The following is a 17219-nucleotide window of genomic DNA, read 5'->3' on the forward strand; positions in this document are numbered from 1 at the left end:
CAGCACCGTATCCCCCAACCTTCTGGTGCAGCCGCGGGGCTGCTCCCGGAGCGTGGGGGCGAGGGGGAAAAAGGAGAATTCTGATCCCCCGCCAAGCCTCACAATCCCATCCAAGCTCACACTGGCAGATAATGAGCTTTAATGAGCAGGCCACACTAATTGGTAAGTGATCCCAGAGCCGGCTGTGGCAGAGGAGAGGGGAGAGCAGTGGCAGCTCGGGGTGAGGAGGGGCCAGGGCTGAGCAGTCCCTGGTGGGGCAGGGGCTGCCAGGGATGGGGCTGTGGCAGTGAGGGTCTGCTTGCCCCCATGGGGGGCTTCCTTCTGGACTGCTGGCAGGGCTGGGATTGCAGGATCTGTTCCTGGGTGCCATCTGTGTGCTGGGGAGCAGCAGCAGGTCAAGGGAGGGGATTCTCCCCCTCTGCTCTGCTCGGGTGAGACCCCACCTGCAGAGCTGCCTCCAGCTCTGAGCCTTTAACAGCAGAAGGATATGGAGCTGCTGGGGCTTGTCCAGAGGAGGCCAAAGGCTGGAGCATCTCTGCTCTGGAAACAGGATGAGAGAGATAAGGGTGTCCAGCCTGGAGAAGAGAAACCTCCAGGGAGGCCTCAGAGCTCGTTCCAGGGCCTGAAGGGCTCCAGGAGAGCTGGAGAGGGACTGGAGACAAGGGATGGAAGGACAGGACACAGGGAATGGCTTCCCGAGGGCATGGATGGGCTATTGGGAATGAATTCCTCCCCTGTGAGGGTGTGAGGCCCTGGCACAGGTTGCCCAGGGAAGCTTTTGCTCTGAGGGGTGATGAGTGGCCAGAGGGCAGCTGGCACCTGCAGCCTGGTCTGGGCTGGGGCAGGGTGAGCCTGAGTGGCCAGGGAGCTGCTGGTGCTAATCAGAGACATTCCTGAAGCAGTCCTAATCGCAGATCATTGTAAATTCCCCTCTCAAATGGAGTGGAAAAATGCTATTAAGCTAATATAACATCTCGGGAAGGACGCGCTGCCGCCGCCGTCCCCGGGGAATCCGGCTGCAGGGAGGGGAAGGAGCAGGGGATGACAGCAGCCAGGAGGGCTGGGATGGTGGGAGCTGCTCAGGAACACCCAGCTCTCCTTGGCTGTGCCCTGCCTCAGTTTCCCCAGATGGCCAAGAGGCCTTGAGCTCTGATCCAGCACTCAGGACACCCCAGGAGCTGGTTGAAGGGCTTGTTTCTCATTGAACCACTGTAAAGTCAGGGGAAACTGAGGCAGAGGAGAGCCAAGGACAGCAGCAGGATCCTACCTCCCCTGGGTGCCTTGCTGCCACATTCTCTAGGAAAAAGGTGTCTAAGTCATATTGTTGAAATAGCAACACATCCAGGAGAGCAGCTGGAGCAGGAGGCTCCAGGGAGCCCCCATAACACAGGCTGAGCAGAGAAACTGTGACTGCCCCTGCTTGGAAGCTTCCAAGGCCAGGCTGGACAGGGCTTGGAGCAACCTGGGATAGTGGAAGGGGGTGAAACTGGGTGGATTTGAAGCTCCCTTCCAACCCAAACCCTTCTGTGATTTGTGATGGGCACTGTGATGTGGCTGATTTGGGCAGTGCCTGAGCTGGGTCAGGACCAGCTCAGCTCTCTGGGCGTGCAGGGCTGGGGGGTGACCTCTGCCAGCACCCCAAGGAACAAACAGGGCATGCATGAGTATAAACCCCATCAGCCCCATCAGCGATTATCAGCAGAGCCGTGGTTAGATGGGAGCACCCTCACCCAGGGGTGCTCAGGGGCTGAGCAGGAGCCCGGAGACATTGCCAGGAGCACAGGAGTGGCCTGTCCCCACCGGTGGCACTCTGCCAGCTCCCTGCAGCAGCCGTGCTCCCTTCCAACACTAAGTGGCAGCCTCTGCCCGGCTTTGGGGCAGCCCCTGGCAGCGCCCGGGCAGCGGAGCCTGGGCAGCAGCATCCTCGGGGGGGCTTCAGCATCTTCAGAGGGAATTTAAACATCTTCAGAGGGGGCTTCAGCATCCTCGGGGGAGCTTCAGCACCCTCGGGGAGGCTTCAGCATCTTCAGAGGGGGCTTTAACATCAGCAGAGCCTGGGGCAGCAGCATCCTCAGTGTGGGCAACAGCATCCTCGGGGGGGCTTCAGCATCTTCACGTGGGGCTTCAGCATCTTCAGAGGGGGCTTCAGCATCCTCGGGGGGGCTTCAGCATCTTCAGAGGGGGCTTTAACGTCTTCAGAGGAGACGTTAAAGGGGTTTCAGCACCCTCGGGGAGCGCTACAGCATCCTCTGGCTCCCAGGGCTCCCACCCTGGTGCCAAGCACTCAGAGGGTCCTGCCTTGGGACACCCTCACCCACAGCCCTGGGTGCCAGGCTGAGCCCTGCCCAGGGTCAGATCGGGTCAGTGCCGCCTGCTAGGAGGGAGATAAGGCTCAGGGCTGGCAGCTGTTGGTGCCATATGCTGAATTAGAATCACAATCCACTAAACAAACAGTGTCTTGGGATGAAAACGCGCTGCTTAAGGCAAGGAGGTATTTCTGCTGCAGGTATTGACCCCAGAACCCAGCGTGGGGATTTGCAGGGCTATCAAGAAGCACAGGGATAGAAATGAGTCCTGGGGGCTGAATCCTGCTGGTGTGTCTGTGATTAGGGAAGCACGTTGGGACTTGTGCTGGATAAAGTGCTGACACTTCAGGGAAAGGCTGCTCTGGGTTTTCTGCAGCACAGGATGGGAGGAAAGTAAAATAAAAATAGGTCAAATGACCATCCTGGGTGTTTTGGTGGAAGGCAGCAGTTCAAACCAGAGTGGGAGATCAAAGAGAAAGGCAGCACGACACAGGGCAGCCCCTGCTCCCTCCAGGGCATTGTCCTTGGCACGATGACAAATTTTAACCTTGGGAATTGCACCCAGTTTGCCAAAATATCCCTGTGCAGAGCAGGATCCCTGGCTCACACACTGAGCTGGCCCCACAGCCTGTCCTGCACCACCAGGGCACAAAATGCTGTGTGTGAGGTGAGGTTCTGCTCAGCCCCAACCCACCTCAGCACGTGCAGGCAGCACAGTCCTGCATGGACTTTATAAAACAGAATTCCAGAATGGTTTAGGTTGGAAAGGACCTTTAAAAGGTCATGCAGTCCTGCCCCTGCAATGAGCAGGGACATCTCTAAATAAATAAAGTTACACAGAGCCCCATCCAACCTGAGCACAAATATTCCCACAGATTGGCATCCACAGATTCTCTGAGCAACCCATGCCAGCATTCTACCACCCTCACTGTAAAAACATCTCCCTTATATCTAATCTAACTCAGCTTTTCTCCAGTGAGACCCAGCAGCCTGTAATTTACGTGCACCTCAACAGGGCTACAGCAACCTGCAAGGCTGCAGGTGCTTTATTTCCCTGGGGCTGGGGACAGGTACAGCTGATGCTCAGCCAAGGACATCTGACAGCACACAGAACCCATCCAGCTTTTTTCCCTGGGGCTGGGGACAGGTACAGAGGATGGTCAGGCAAGGACACGGTGGCTCCTGGCAGCACACTGATCCCATCCAGCTTTTTCCCCCCGGGCTGGGGACAGGTACAGATGATGCTCAGCCAGGGACGTGGCAGCACACAAAACCCATCCAGATTTTTCCCCTAGGCTGGGGACAGGTAATGCTCATCCAAGGCACGGTGGCTCCTGGCAGAGCTCAGTCCCACCCGGCCCCACTCCCTGGGCTGGCACGGCCGCTCCGCAGCTGCGGGTCCCGATAAATCCCGATAAATCCCGATAAATCCCGATAAATCCCAATAAACCCCGCTCTGGTGTGAGCCCCTGGGTGCCGCTGCTCTGTCACAGCCCAGCACTCAGGCCAGGTTTATCACAGCTCAGTCGGCTGGCACACATTCCCCTCCACATTTATCCCTTCCAGTTCTGGAGCGAGCAGAGCAGAGCAGCTGCTCAGAACCATCGCAAACAGCCCCGGCCTGCCCAGCCTGTCCTGCACCACCCACGCTCCTTCCCCTGCTAAAACACCCCAAAATCCTGGAGAAACCCAGCCTTCAGCAGGCCTGGGAGGTGCCCAAGGGTTGCTCTTCTCCCTGGGATCCAGCGATGGGATGTGTGGGAATGAATTGTAGAATCATTAAGGTTGGAAAAGACCTCCAAGATCATCAAGTCCAATTTCTGAATGGTGCAAAGTTGTGTTGTGGAGGGTGTTAGACTGGATATTTGAAATTCTTTCTTTCTGGAGGGAATGGTCAAACCCTGGAACAGGCTTCCTTCCTTCAATGTCCCAAGCCTGTCCAAGAAGCATTTGGAAAATGCCTTTAATAACATGATTTAGCTTTTGGTCAGCCCCTGAAGTAGTCAGGACCAGAGGATCATTGTTGGTCCTTTCCAGCTGAAGTAATTCTATTCTATTCTATTCTATTCTATTCTATTCTATTCTATTCTATTCTATTCTATTCTATTCTATTCTATTCTATTCTATTCCATTCCATTCCATTCCATTCCATTCCATTCCATTCCATTCCATTCCATTCCATTCCATTCTATATTCCATTCCATTCTATATTTTAAAACTCGTTCCCACATCCACCTTGAAAGCCCTTTGGGCTCACATACCTCACCCCCACACCCAACCTCATGCTGCTGAGTTATTTCCATGGCCCCCAGATGATTTGTGGCCTCCTGCCACTGCTCAGAGGACAGGGACACTGAGATGAACCCTCCAGTCTGTCTCCCCACAGCTCCCTGGTGTAAATCAGCCCAGAGCTGGTGATTCCAGCCAGGCTGATTTATGCCAGCAGAAGGACACTCTGAAGCTCAGTGGTGATTTAGAAATCCCATTAGGACCTGGTCATTTCTGCAGGAGAGGTGCAGGGGGCTGGTTTGTCCCCTCCTGCAGGGGTGGCACTGGCAGCCAGCTGTGCTGTCATTCCTGGGGCTGACTCCAGCAGGACCAGTGCTCCCAGAGCTCCATCCCAGCAAGGTGAAACCTCCTCTGTGGTTTACAGGAGGCGGGAGAAGCCAGCCCCATCTGCTACCTGGGCACCTAGTCTGGGGTTTTTTTATTAAAGCTGATGTGAGAAACAACAGGGCAGCAGGAAAAGTGACTTCCATGGGCAGGGAAGAGCTGTAAGGCAATAGGAGCTGAATTTACCTCCATGGGAGCCCTAGAGAAGATGAGGGTTATTTTTTAAAAGGGAGAGTGAGACACAAGGCAAAAACATCACCTAGGAAAAAAAAAAAAAAAAGAATCTCCCAGTACTCTTTTATTTCTCTCTTATCCTCCTTTCCTGATCCTTCCTCTGGTCTCTGCACACACGCAGGGCATTTTGCCCTACATGATGTTCTGCAGCTGGTGCTCGGCCACACAAATCACCCCTCAGCCAGGCTAACACACGACTGAACAACTGCAAAGGCACTTTGCAGCACCATTTTTTTCACCAGCTTTAGCAGCACACTGGCTTTTATGGCACAGCTCTCCCTTCCGTCACTTCATCCAGCCTCCATCATGAACCACCCCCTCAAGAAAAAAAGGAGAAAAGCAGTTTAAAACCAGGCCATTGCAGAGAAACAGCTCCCACGTGGAAAATTGCTCCTCGAGGGGTGCTGCAGCCTCCCCTGCTGCCACGGAAAGGCCAATTAGAGCTGGAAAAAGCTCTCAGGGGAGTGCTCAGGCAGGAGGTTTGCTGCTCTTTTGGGGTGAGGCTCGCAGCAGCCAATGCTCAGCTCAGGGTGAGGGTCTGCAGGTGCCACCAGTGGGAAAGGGGTTGCTGAAAACAGGGAAAGCCTCTCTGAAGGATGGCTCTCTCATATTTTCTGGGCACCCACAGGCTGGTTTATGCACTCCTGGCACCATTGCTGCCAGGTGCAGTGTATCTTTCACACCTTCCCTTGCTCCTTGGCAGCACCATCTCCAGGATGCTCCATCCTGATTCCTGGGGTGAGGGGACCCACAGATCCCCCATTTCCCACCACAGTTCACCTTGCAGGGTCCTCCCAGTGCTCTCTTCCTGAGGGATTTTTTACCATTTCAGTTCCTTTTTGTTGCTTGTTGTAACAAATACCCCAAGACTGGTTTTTGGTGCTTAAACATGTTGTGTGTGCTGGTGCTTGTGTGGCAGCCCATGGAGGGGGTTTGTGGGTTATCCATCCTCCCTTTTCCCTCCCCTCTGCTGAGGGCAGGCTCAGAGCAAGCCACCAGCTCCTGTGCCCAGTGTCCCCAAGCTCAGCACTGTAACTGTCTGTGTTTGGGGGACAAGAGAGGAACTGTGAGAGGACACAGGGCATCCCAGGGACACCCCCAGCCCCACAGCAGGGTTTGACCTTCACAGATGAAATCTCCCCACTTTCTCCACCTCTCTCATCCTTCCCTTTCTCCTCCAGGAAAACAAAACTTCTCACTCAAAGCACGGGCCAAGGAAATGCCATGCCAGCAGCCACGGCCTTGCAGAGCTGGGAACAGGCTGTCCCTCCCAGGGAACTCCCTGAAAAGTCAAGGCTGGGCTGGCTCTGTGTCTGGCACACTCACAGGAGGCTGGATTTACTTCTGGCCATAATAACCATGGAATGGCACAGCCTTGCTGTGTGCCCTTGGTCACATCCCTGCTTCCCCAGTGCTGTTGGAGGCTGTGGGTGAAAATAAGGGAGTGATGGAGGGATGGAGCAGGAGGCTGTTGGCCACACACTGTGCTCCTGGCAAGGCTGGGAGCTGCAGACGTGTCACAGGCTTCTCCCTCACGGTCTCCAGGATTAGCTTAATAGCACGGGGAAATAACAGGATGAAAAATTCGCTCCCCTCCAAGCACTAAAAGCCAAGTTTCAAGGTTAATTGTCTGCCCTGTAGGAATAGCTTTTACACACTGCAAGGGGCTTAATTAGTGTCATTTTAGCCAAGCAGAGAGAGCGTGCCCTGGACCCATACTGCATGCCCCCAAGCCTATTTTCCTCTCCACGAGAGGTGATGGATTGAAGGCAGCTTCCCTGCTCCAGAGCTCAGCAGGGACAGGTTTGGGGCTGATCATGGAACCCCAGGATGCACCTTGGCAGCTGCTGCAGCCCCATCCCTGCACCCACTGCACTCTTAGGTCTTGCACTGAGGGATCCTGGCTGTGTCCCCACGGCTGTCCCTGTCCCCACTGAGCACCCACTTGGGAACACACTGCCAGGCCTGGCTTTTAGGAGAGCACAAGGGGATGGAGGGGATTATTAGTTAGCGTTATCCTGTGTGTTCCTCTCAGCTTTGGGACATGGCCACTGTCCCTCCATGCAGCCAGGATTTGTTTTGAGCCCAGCACTGATCCCAGAGCAAAGCCAGACACGGTGAAGCTCCAAGGTATGAGGAGAGGCAGCTGAACAGCAGGGGCAGTGCCAGCAGTGGGGTTTCTGGGGTACAGGGGCAGCACATCTGCAGAGTGACCCAGGACTTCCCCAGCCCAGGGCAGCTGCTTGGCCCTGGAGCACCCTTGGGGCAGGGCGGGAGCCCCCAGGGAGGGTCCCAGCCCCAGGCTCGGAGCCACAGCAGCCCCTGGCTGTGGGTTCCCATCCTCAGCCTCTGTGGATGTGGGCTGTGCTTTCCCTGCCTCCCAACCAGGTGTTTTCTATGGACAATGCTCAGAAATCTGCAGAGCCAACCACAGCTTCATCCCAATTGTAGTGGAATCCACCCCACTCGCTAACTTTGAAAGCTGATCCTCTCTAATATCACCCTAATCATTGAGAAGCTATGAACCAGCATTAGCCTTTCGAGCTAAAGAAAGAGGGACACCCCTTTTCCCTAATGATATGCCCCAACTAAACCCCAACCCCTGATTTTTTATCACTCTCACTTCATGACTCACTTTCTCTCTAATCATCCAACCAAACTCCTCTCATTCGTATCAATAAATCCCCCCTCTAACAAATCCCCCCTCAGCAGCTCCCAGACCCACAGGGACAGCCATGACCTCCCTGCACCCTCACCATGAGGCTGCCCTGGATCCCTGCCCACCCTGGAGAGGAGCAGCCTGATGGGATTTTTAGTTTTGCCCATTTTGAAGAATTCATGGCAGCTCCCACTAAACCCATCTGCTGGTAAAGCTTCTCATTCCTGCTCCATCCACTCTTCCAGCTGAGCTTTCCTCCTCCCACACCCCACACTCTGCTGTGGGGCTGTGGCCAGTGGGGCCACCCCATGCCCCCAGCTTCACCCCAGCCTCTCCCCCTTCCTTCCCTGACCTCTGCATTCAATTTCTCCCTGTTACTGATATCCAAACAGGCTCCCAGGGGCTCTCCAGCAGCAGAAACAAAGCACAGCAGAATAAAACATCCACCGCAATGGACAGGGCCGGCAGGGAGCCCCCACTGACCCACATCCCAGCTGCTGCCCCCCTTTTATGGGAATCTGCAAAAATACCCCAATTCTTGGCAAGTGATAAAAATACCCATTCCCTGGCAAAGGGAATGTCTGGGGTTTGGTGCTCCCAGGTGGGTGTGGGAAGGAGGGAACTGGGACAGCATCTTTCTTTAGCACCAAAGGGATTAAATATCTTAAACCTGAAGCAAGGCAAACAGTCTGCTTTGGCTGGGGTGGGGAAACCCCAGAACTTCTGCTCCATGCCATTTTATACAATCAAAGATCAGTTTGTGCTGAAAAGGTGAAGGAAGGGAAGCACAAAGTTGGCTCCAGCAGGTTCTTTTTGTTGAAATGAGTTGAATCATAACCCAATAATGGCACCCAGCTCCCAGCCTGCCTATGGGAGGATCATGGCAGAAATCCTGGTTACTCAATTTGGGGGCCAAGGCACTCACAGCTCACACTCCCTCCTGCTGCTGTGGCTCTGGGCTCACACTGGTGAGGAGTGATGTATTTTTAATTCATTTAAGGGAATTAAGCTCATCTGTGTCTGACTACTCACACGGCCTCCACTTTCATTAATTTCTGAGCTGCTTGCCTGGATTCCTCCGGCTCTGGCAGGGGCTTGGAATCACAGGGAGACCAATTTCCTGCAGATTTGACAGATGTGGGTGGCTGGAGAGCAGCAGGGGACCCCATTTGCCCCTTCCCCACAGTGGGGAGTAGTTTGGGTCACCCTCCACATCAGTCCCACAGGGACATTCTGCATTTCCCATTGTGTCCAGGCTGGCACATGGAGAGCCTCTGCCCTCCTGAGGTCCCCAACCTTCTTTCCAGTGTCCCCAACCTTCTCTCTGGGGTCCCTGACCTTCCTCCCAGGGTCCCTGATCGCCTTTCCATCTTCCTTTTGAAACCCTTCTGTGATGCAGCTCGTAAACAGACACAAAAGCAGGGGGGAAAGAAGAGATAAGATAAAAATAACAGCAGCAGGAGTGGGTTTGAAGCAAATAACAGGAAAACATCAAAGAGGAGGGGGAGTGATGCTCGGAGGAGGTATTTATAGCGGGCTCTGTGGTTCCTCAGGATAGACCTGTGTGTCCCCACGGAGCCTCTTCCTGGCCCCCACAAGCACATGTTTGTGTCCCTGCCTTGCAGCCAGCCCTTCCCCAGGAGTCTTCCATGTAAATTCAGCCTGAGGGCAGAGCACATCCCCACAGCTCTTTTTAGAGACCACTCAGGGAAGGGCTGATGCTCTGAAAAAAGGCTCTGAGCCCAGCCCTGTGTGGCACTTGCTGTAGGGGCCATCACACCTGGCACGAAGCAGCCTCCACTTCCAGGCTTTTCTTCCCTCTGCCAAGTCCTCAATGAGAGCTTTTTCTCCCCACAGCCCTCCTGGGGCTCACATTTGAGAGCAATGCTGATTGCCTGGGAAAAGCCAGGCACCAGCAGAGTGAGGGATGAGAGATGGCCACGGAGGGAATGCTTGGTGCTGTGACTCAGCCCCTCCATAGGATGGATCCATCCCACCCCTCCTCAATGCTGCAGTGAGCATCTGGATGGCTCAGCTAATGGGGACACCCTAATTAGATGTGTCTGGAGCAATGCACCTTACCCCTGATGCTGCTGGTGTGCATGGAATTTTTTTGGAGGCTGGTTCAGCCCTTTGCACCTTATGGGAAAAGGTGCTGGGGTGGTTTGTAGGGGCAGAAAACATTAGGGAAAACTGTTCAACCTCTTTGGATGGACCCAGGGGCAATGGGGGTTGCTCCCACGTCTGTCATGGGATGTGCCTGTGGCCAGGGAACTTGGTAGCAGTGACCTTTTCAGCTGCCTTCTGCTTTGGGGAGCCTCAGCTTCTCTTAAAGCATCTGTCCCCATGAAAAGTGCTTTGGAGGGATTGAGGGCTTTGGGGGAGAGCAGATTGGCAGTAAACCCTCCAACCAGCTGTGCAGAGTCAGGACCTTTTGGAAAAGGGAAATCTGGGTCATTTCCACCCACCTGGAGCCTCAAAATGTCCTCCTTGTTTGCAGCCATCTCCCAGGCCGGGGAAGGAGCCGCTGCTCCGTGGTGACTCTGCACACCCTCGCTGCTGCTCTCTAATCAGACTCAGGGTTTGCAATTAAGCGACACAGAGTAACCCTGGGGACAGAACCTGCTGTTTGAGCCCAGCTCAGACGAGTTTGGGGAGGGAGAGACCTGATTTCCCACTTAGCAGACAGGTCACGATCGGCGGATTCATTGATCCCAGAAAGCAAAGCCTCCGCTTCATTAGAGGCACGCTGGTGATGAGCGTGGCCTCGGGGAGCAGGGAAGCTCTGAGAATCCTTCCCTAAATGTTATCTCCACCAGGCTCAGAGCGAGGGGTCGGGAAGCTCCTCTGACAGGATGGCTTCCTCTGGAGGGAGCTGCTCCATCCCACCGTGCCCATCACATGCCAGGCTCTGAGGGGCACTGGGGCTCCCTGGGAATGCTGAGCCTGGAAAAATGCTCCTTTCTGCCGCTGTGTGTGCCTCTTCCCTGTGTGCTTCTCCCCACTGAAGTGTGACAAGGGCACAATGCCCTGGCTCAAAGCAGTGTGGGCTGTGGCTGTGCCAGGGCAGAGCACCTGGGCGAGACCCAGCTTCAACACAGGGGTCACCTGGAGTCAGTGAGGAATTCCCAGAGCCTGGGGGTTTGTGAGGGATGTTCCCCCAGAAGCATGGACACAACAAAGCCTTGGAGAGCTGGTTCAGGTGCAGGTAGCAGGGGCAGAGCAGAAAGAGGCACCCCCATCGACTGGGCACACTGAAGCTGGGCAAGACCCTTGAGCAAAGTCCTGCTTGCTGTGCTCTTGAACCACAACCATGTGCATATAAAATGTTCTGGCTCTAAGAGCCAGATCCTCCTCTGTCCCCTGCTGCATTCCTGATTTTCCCTCCCCAGGTCAGCTCTCCCAGAGGGAGATTTCCACACTGGCTCCTGCCAATGGTTACTGGCAATAACTTTTCGGTGCCCTTCAATGCAGCTGCTCGAGGCAGCAGATGGGGATGGGGCTTGAAGCTGAGCCAGACTGGCTGCTTTGCAAGGAAAGCTAGCTCAGGATCAGCTGGGCTTATGCAAGTAGCTCCATCTACTCCCAAAGTTCCCATTCTCTCCTGTAAATACCTACTGAGATACTGGGAGCAGTTTCACCAAGGTGAGCGTTGCCCACAAGCTGGAGCAGGGCCCTGCACCATCCCCTTCCCTGAAATCACGACTCTGCATGGTAACAACACCCACAGGCAAAAAGCAAGGGAAGGACTGTGAGCCTTCCACATGGAAAATCTGAAGGTTTCCCTGGGCTCTCTGCATGAGGGGAGTCACGCAGGGGATGTGGCTTTTAGGAAGGTTTCTGCTCCAGGGAATCACGCTGTGCTGCTCGTTCGGGGCAGGGATGTGTCATCCTGCTCCTGCAGGTGTTAGGACTTCTTTTTGCCAGTTCTTCCAAGAAAGCCTCTCCCGTGGGCAAAGCTGGCTGGCAGGACTCCCTGACGCCAACACAGGCACCCTCAGCTTTCATCAGTGACAAGCCTCCCACGCCGTGACACGTCCCCTTCGCAGGGGCAGAGCTGGAGCTCCCAAGATTTTGGCTCCAGTTTCTGGCTCATGCTGGTACATGGACGAGCTGGAAGCAAAAGCAACCTCTCTCCACCCTGCTTAGCTTCCAGTTTGGGAGCATCTCAGGCTTTTGGAGGATTTAGGGACGTGGAGGTGGTGTTGGTTGTTCTCTGTATCCCTGGGTATTTAAGGGAACTCGAGGAACAGGGGGGGCATGGGAAGGAGGAAAGGAGCAGCTGTCTCTCTGGATTTACAGGGATCAGCAGCTGAGCAAGTCCTCAGCATAACCAGGGTGTAACTGGGAGCAGAGTCTGCCTCACATACCATATGCTCCCAATCCACTACGCTCAATCAAGCCTAATAAAATTGATAGGGGAGCATTGAAAATCTCGTGATTAATTCTTTATGATCTGTAATAGGGGAGCTGTGTGCCAATTACTCAAGTAAATCATTCATCAGAAAATAAATAGAACTAACCTCCAGCACAAACACTAGAGGATTTCCACTAGGATTGCAGGTCTGGATTGCAGCACCACGCCGCTGGTAACTGTACATTATCTGATGGAGGACACAGGAGGAGCTGCAGTTTTGCTGCTTCTCCCCAAGGTTTCGGCTCTGTGCTCCAGCATTATTTATTGTTCTTCACCACACGTTTCAATGCTCTGTCCTTGATCTCCATGACCCATCAGCACAGGCCTTTGCAGGTTTGCAAGGGCCAAACCCAGCGGGATCAGCTTTTTTTCGGGGCAGGTTTGAACATGAGGACCATGGCACAGGGACATGGACAAAAAGGAATGGGAATAAGACTCGTCTTTTCTTTTCCCAGCTAGGAAACCATTCATTTGGCCTGGAAAATTTTTCCTGGTCTTGTAAGGAGAGCTGTCCCTCTGCACTGAACTTACCGGACTGCAGTTTCCCAATCAATGTCCCATTTCTAAGGGAAAACCATCCAACAGCACTCCCTGCCCTAGATTTCCACATGTGGGGAATTTCCCCGGTTATGTTTGAAATTTGAAATGCTCCTAAACAAAGCGCAGCTTGCCAAGCCGCAGTGTCCTGCTAACACACATTCAGCATCCTTCACCATGATGCAATTCCATATTCATCAGGGGCCCCTTGGGACCGTGGTGGGATTTCAAGGGGCACTGAGGGAGTTCATGCTGATAAAGGACTTGGGAAAGCTGAGGGCAATGTCCTCTTCCTCAGCTCAGTGCTCAGAAAGGGAGAGCTGGATTAAAGGCATGCCATGGGGAGAAGGGGAGGGAAGGGCACATAAAATCCAGCCTTTGCAGAAAGCCCTCTTTGTCTCCTTCACAGCTGCAGGGATGTGTCCAAGGTGGGATGAAGGCCAGCACGGAGGGGCCTCACTGCCACAAACAGCTTTTTTCCTTTTTACATGGAAAACTTCCATGGACAGGGAATTTGGCAGTGGAAATGGCAAGGAGGCTCAAGGGTGATTCACTGCCCCAAACACAAGTGAGCTGGTGGCAGGACTGGATTCTGCAGCATGTGCCTTCACTGGGGTGACAGGAGAGACATTTCCATGACAGCCCAGCTCTGCTGACCCTAAATGAGGATCCGGTGAGACACTTCATCCCTCTGCACCTCCTCACCATCCATCCCTCAGCCAGACCCATTCCTCCCCACGCTGTGCCACAATACCCTTGTCCTTTCCCAGCTGGCAACGCTGGCATCACCAGGACACCTTCCCCTTGCAGCCAGGACAGTTTGGAGATTTCTCCCTGCTGGTTCCTCCTGGAGAGGGACATCAGCATCTCACCCATCCCCAGCCACCATCGCTTCCCCCACCTCATCCCCATCACCCTTGCTGCTGCTCCCAGCACCCAGCTGGTGGGACTCAGAACAAACATCCTCCCACCTGCTCCAGCGGCCCAGCCCGCGAGATGGCACAGGCGATAATTACACACTTGGCACAGCAAAATCATCCAGCACGGGGGAGAAGAGGCTGCAAGCAGCTGGAGATCATCCATGGGGAACGCTGCTCCCACCCACAGCGCCTCGGTGTGTGCCTCACCCCAAACCAGCCCAGCTCATGCTGTGGATGCGCTCCCTGGGCCCGGTGTGAGCACCGGAGCTGACGGTGCAGGTGAGGACATGGGGATGTGCTGGTGCCCCGAGGGGTTTGGAGCAGCAGAACTAAGGAAGGCTTCCCCAGGAGCCAAACTGGGATCCCTGGGGTCTGCTGAAGTGTAATCCTCCAGAGATGCCATTCTCCTGGGGAGGGCTTCAAGTGAGCCATCACTCATGCACACGTTCAGTGCCTGCCAGGACATGAGTACTCGGATATCCTGTCCCTTTCCTGCTCCCATGAGGCCTCTGGGAGGGACACTTGCAGATCATTCACACCGAATTCCTTTTTGAAGAAAATTTATTTCCTTGCAAAGCAGGATCTGCAAAAGCACAGACCTTCAGGGACCTACAGGGATGATACTACCCTACCCAGACAGGTCCAGGACTGCAGCCCATGAGGTGCACCAACCAGAAACATCCTAGAGAGGAATGAAGTAAAAAAATAATGAGTAGTAATAATAACAGCAATAAAAAAAAAAAAATACTGCACTGCTGAAGGCAGAAGGCTGCAATGAATTGTCCTTAAAATACGTTTAGACTTGGTAGCTTTAGATTTTGCCCTTGAATGAGTAATATTGGTCAAACAGCATTTAATTTCCTGTGCCAGGGAGCCACTGCAGTTGTTTCCCAGCTCCTGGCCATGGTGTGAGCACTGATCTGGGACAGGGCAGAGATCACAGAATCATGGAATCATACAACAGTTTCGGTTGGAAGGGACCTTAAAGATCACCTCATTCCACCCCCAGCCAAGGGCTGGAAAACCTTGGAGTAGGCCAGGTTGCTCCAAGCCCAGTCCAGCCTGGCCTGGACCTCCTCCAGGCATGGGGCAGTCACGGTTTCTCTGGGCAAAAGGGAACGGGGAGGGATCAGGCAAGGGGCAGGCAGGGAACGGGCATGGAACGGGCAGGGGCTGGCAGGGAACGGGCAAGGGCTGGCAGGGGACAGATGGGGGCTGGCAGTGCCCGTCTCTCCCCCGCTGCAGCGGTGCCCACTCGGTTCTCGCTCCCTCTCCCACCAGGGCCGTCCCACTCCCAGCCGCTCCCCCGCTCCCGCTGCGGCCCCGGGGGGTCCGTCCCGCCCGCTCCCGCCGCTCCCGCGGGCCGGGTCCCAGTGCAGCCGCGGGGCCGCTCTCCGTCCGGCCGCGGCCCCACACGCTCACGCAGCCGCGGCCTGAGGTCAGTGCTGCCCCCGGCCCGCAGGCCCCGGGCCCGCCGCGGCTCCAGGCCCGGCTCCTCCCGGCGGGGCGGGACCGCGGCTCCCGGCAGCGCCACCGCGGGCCCGGCGCTGGGCCCGGGCCGGGGAGCGGCGGGGGCACCCGGCCATGGCGGGGCGGCGCGGGCCGGGCGCGGGGCGGCGGGAGGCGGCGGCGGGCGGGGCCCGGCGCTTCCCGCGGGAGTGCTGCGAGGGGCTGGGCGGCCTGGACTACGGCCAGGTACCGGCGGGCCGGGCGCGGGAGGGAGGGCCTCGGGGAGGGCCCGGCCTGGGGCAGCGGGGGGAGCCCGGGCGTGGATCCCCCGCCCTCCCGGTGCCGCCGCGGGGCTCGGCGGATCCGCTGGGAATCGCCCCTGCAGGTGCAGCAGGCCTCGGAATGCTCGGTCCCGGTTCCCCAGGTGCACCCAGCGCCCTGCCCAGCGCGGTGCCACCGCAGCCGGCACGGCACGGGCTGAGCAGGAGGCAGGGGCTGCGCTGGCACTGCGGGAATGCCCGGGGGTGCTGCCAGCGGCTCACCCGGGAGCCCCTGCAGCTCTTGTTGAAGGGCCCGTGCAGCTCCCATCCAGGTATCCATTCATCTCTCACTCTGGTGCCGATACAGCTCTCACCTGGGTGCCCATGCAGCTCTCGTCTTGGTGCCTGTATTGCTCTCCCCAAGTCTCCCCTGTGTGCCTGTTCCTGTCCCATCCAGGTATCCCTGCAGCTGCCACCTGGGTGCCTGTACAGCTCTCACCTGGGTGCCCGAACAGCTCTCACCTCGGTGCCTGTACAGCTCTCCCCGTGTGCCCATTCATGTCCCACCAGGTGCCCGAGCAGCTGTCACCTGGGTGCCTGTACAGCTCGCACCTGGGGCCTGTACAGCTCTTACCTGTGTGCCTGTACAGCTCTCACCTGGGTGCTTGCACAGCTCTCACCTGGGTGCCTGCACAGCTCTTACCTGGGTGCCCGAACAGCTCTCACCTCGGTGCCTGTACAGCTCTCCCCGTGTGCCCATTCATGTCCCACCAGGTGCCCGAGCAGCTGTCACCTGGGTGCCTGTACAGCTCTCACCTGGGTGCCTGCACAGCTCTCGCCCAGCCGCCCGTGCTGTTCCCACCCTCGCTGACTTCGGGGCTTTGATCAAGCGGGCACCGCTCGCCACGGTCATTGATCCCTCCAGCGTGGAGGAGGGGGCAAAGTTGAATGTTCTGTGCCCGTTACTTGGCTGTCCCAGCAGCTCGCAGAGACAGCTCATCCCATTAGGGCTCCCCTTTTATCCCGAGAAGCACACAGCCAGGCACAGGCCAATCTGCCTCCCGCTGGCTGCCGCGAATTTGGTTGTTGAGCGGGAGAAAAGAAGGTGAGTGCGATGTTAACGATGGTGCCTGCCAGGAGTTAGTAGGTCAAGAAGCTTTTGTTCAGCCCGTGCTAGCACTGTGCTCAGCAGCGTACAAAACGAGAGGAAAGAAGCTGTCCTGGTCCCACGGGATTGCAATTGAAACGGGATTAGACAGTTCGGCCCCGGTGCCAGCAGCTGCTCGGGTTGTGGCTCTGCAGTTTGGAGGGATGAGGTCTGGTGGGGAAGGGCTGCTCGGGGGTGAAGGGAGGGGAGGAGAGGCTGTGGAGGGTGGGAATAGAGGGAGATGGGTCTGGATCAGGCCATGGGGCTGTTCCCATTGTTCCCTGCCAGCACGTGTGTCCCCAGGGCTCAGATAGGGAGACTGGAGGAGCTGGGCAGTGGTTTGAGGGCAGCTGTGGGCCCCAGTGAGGATCCATCCCCCCTTTCCCCAGGGCTGTGCAGTCTTTGCTCCTGCACTTTGCACCCTGGGCACTCATGGCTGGGCAGGAGGCGCTTGGAGAGGCTGGATGTGCCCTGGGCCAGCATGGGAGCTGCTCCCACAGCCTTTCCCCTGGCCTAGGAGAGGTGCTGGCTTACCAGCCCCTTTCCATGGATGACACTGTGGCTCTGGTTCTTCCCAAGAGCCTGTGAGGAACCAGTGGGAATTTCCCTCCCTGATACCTTTTCGAGCTGTGCCTGTCCCCTGGCATCCAGAGGTCTTGAAAACACAGCTGTGTTGG

The 17219-nt window shown here is 56.2% G+C and overlaps 1 protein-coding gene across 3 annotated transcripts in view; it reads left to right on the top strand.

Annotated features, from left to right (window-relative positions):
* The first annotated feature begins 14978 nt into the window (after positions 1-14978).
* PEMT (phosphatidylethanolamine N-methyltransferase) overlaps positions 14979-17219 on the top strand; it is a 42057-nt gene continuing 39816 nt past the window's right edge. The window contains exon 1 of one of the 3 annotated variants that reach the window (XM_074552674.1): positions 14979-15124. Coding sequence is in view for 1 of the 3 variants with exons in the window: in XM_074552675.1 (XP_074408776.1) it covers positions 15271-15381 (111 nt within the window). In the remaining 2 variants the exon portion in view is untranslated. Of the gene's footprint in view, positions 15125-15227; positions 15382-16344; positions 16501-17219 lie in introns of those variants that run through there. The other 2 variants (XM_074552675.1, XM_005487442.4) reach the window with 2 other exon arrangements.

This window comes from Zonotrichia albicollis, chromosome 16, assembly GCF_047830755.1.
Source record: "Zonotrichia albicollis isolate bZonAlb1 chromosome 16, bZonAlb1.hap1, whole genome shotgun sequence".
NCBI classification, from domain to species: domain Eukaryota; kingdom Metazoa; phylum Chordata; class Aves; order Passeriformes; family Passerellidae; genus Zonotrichia; species Zonotrichia albicollis.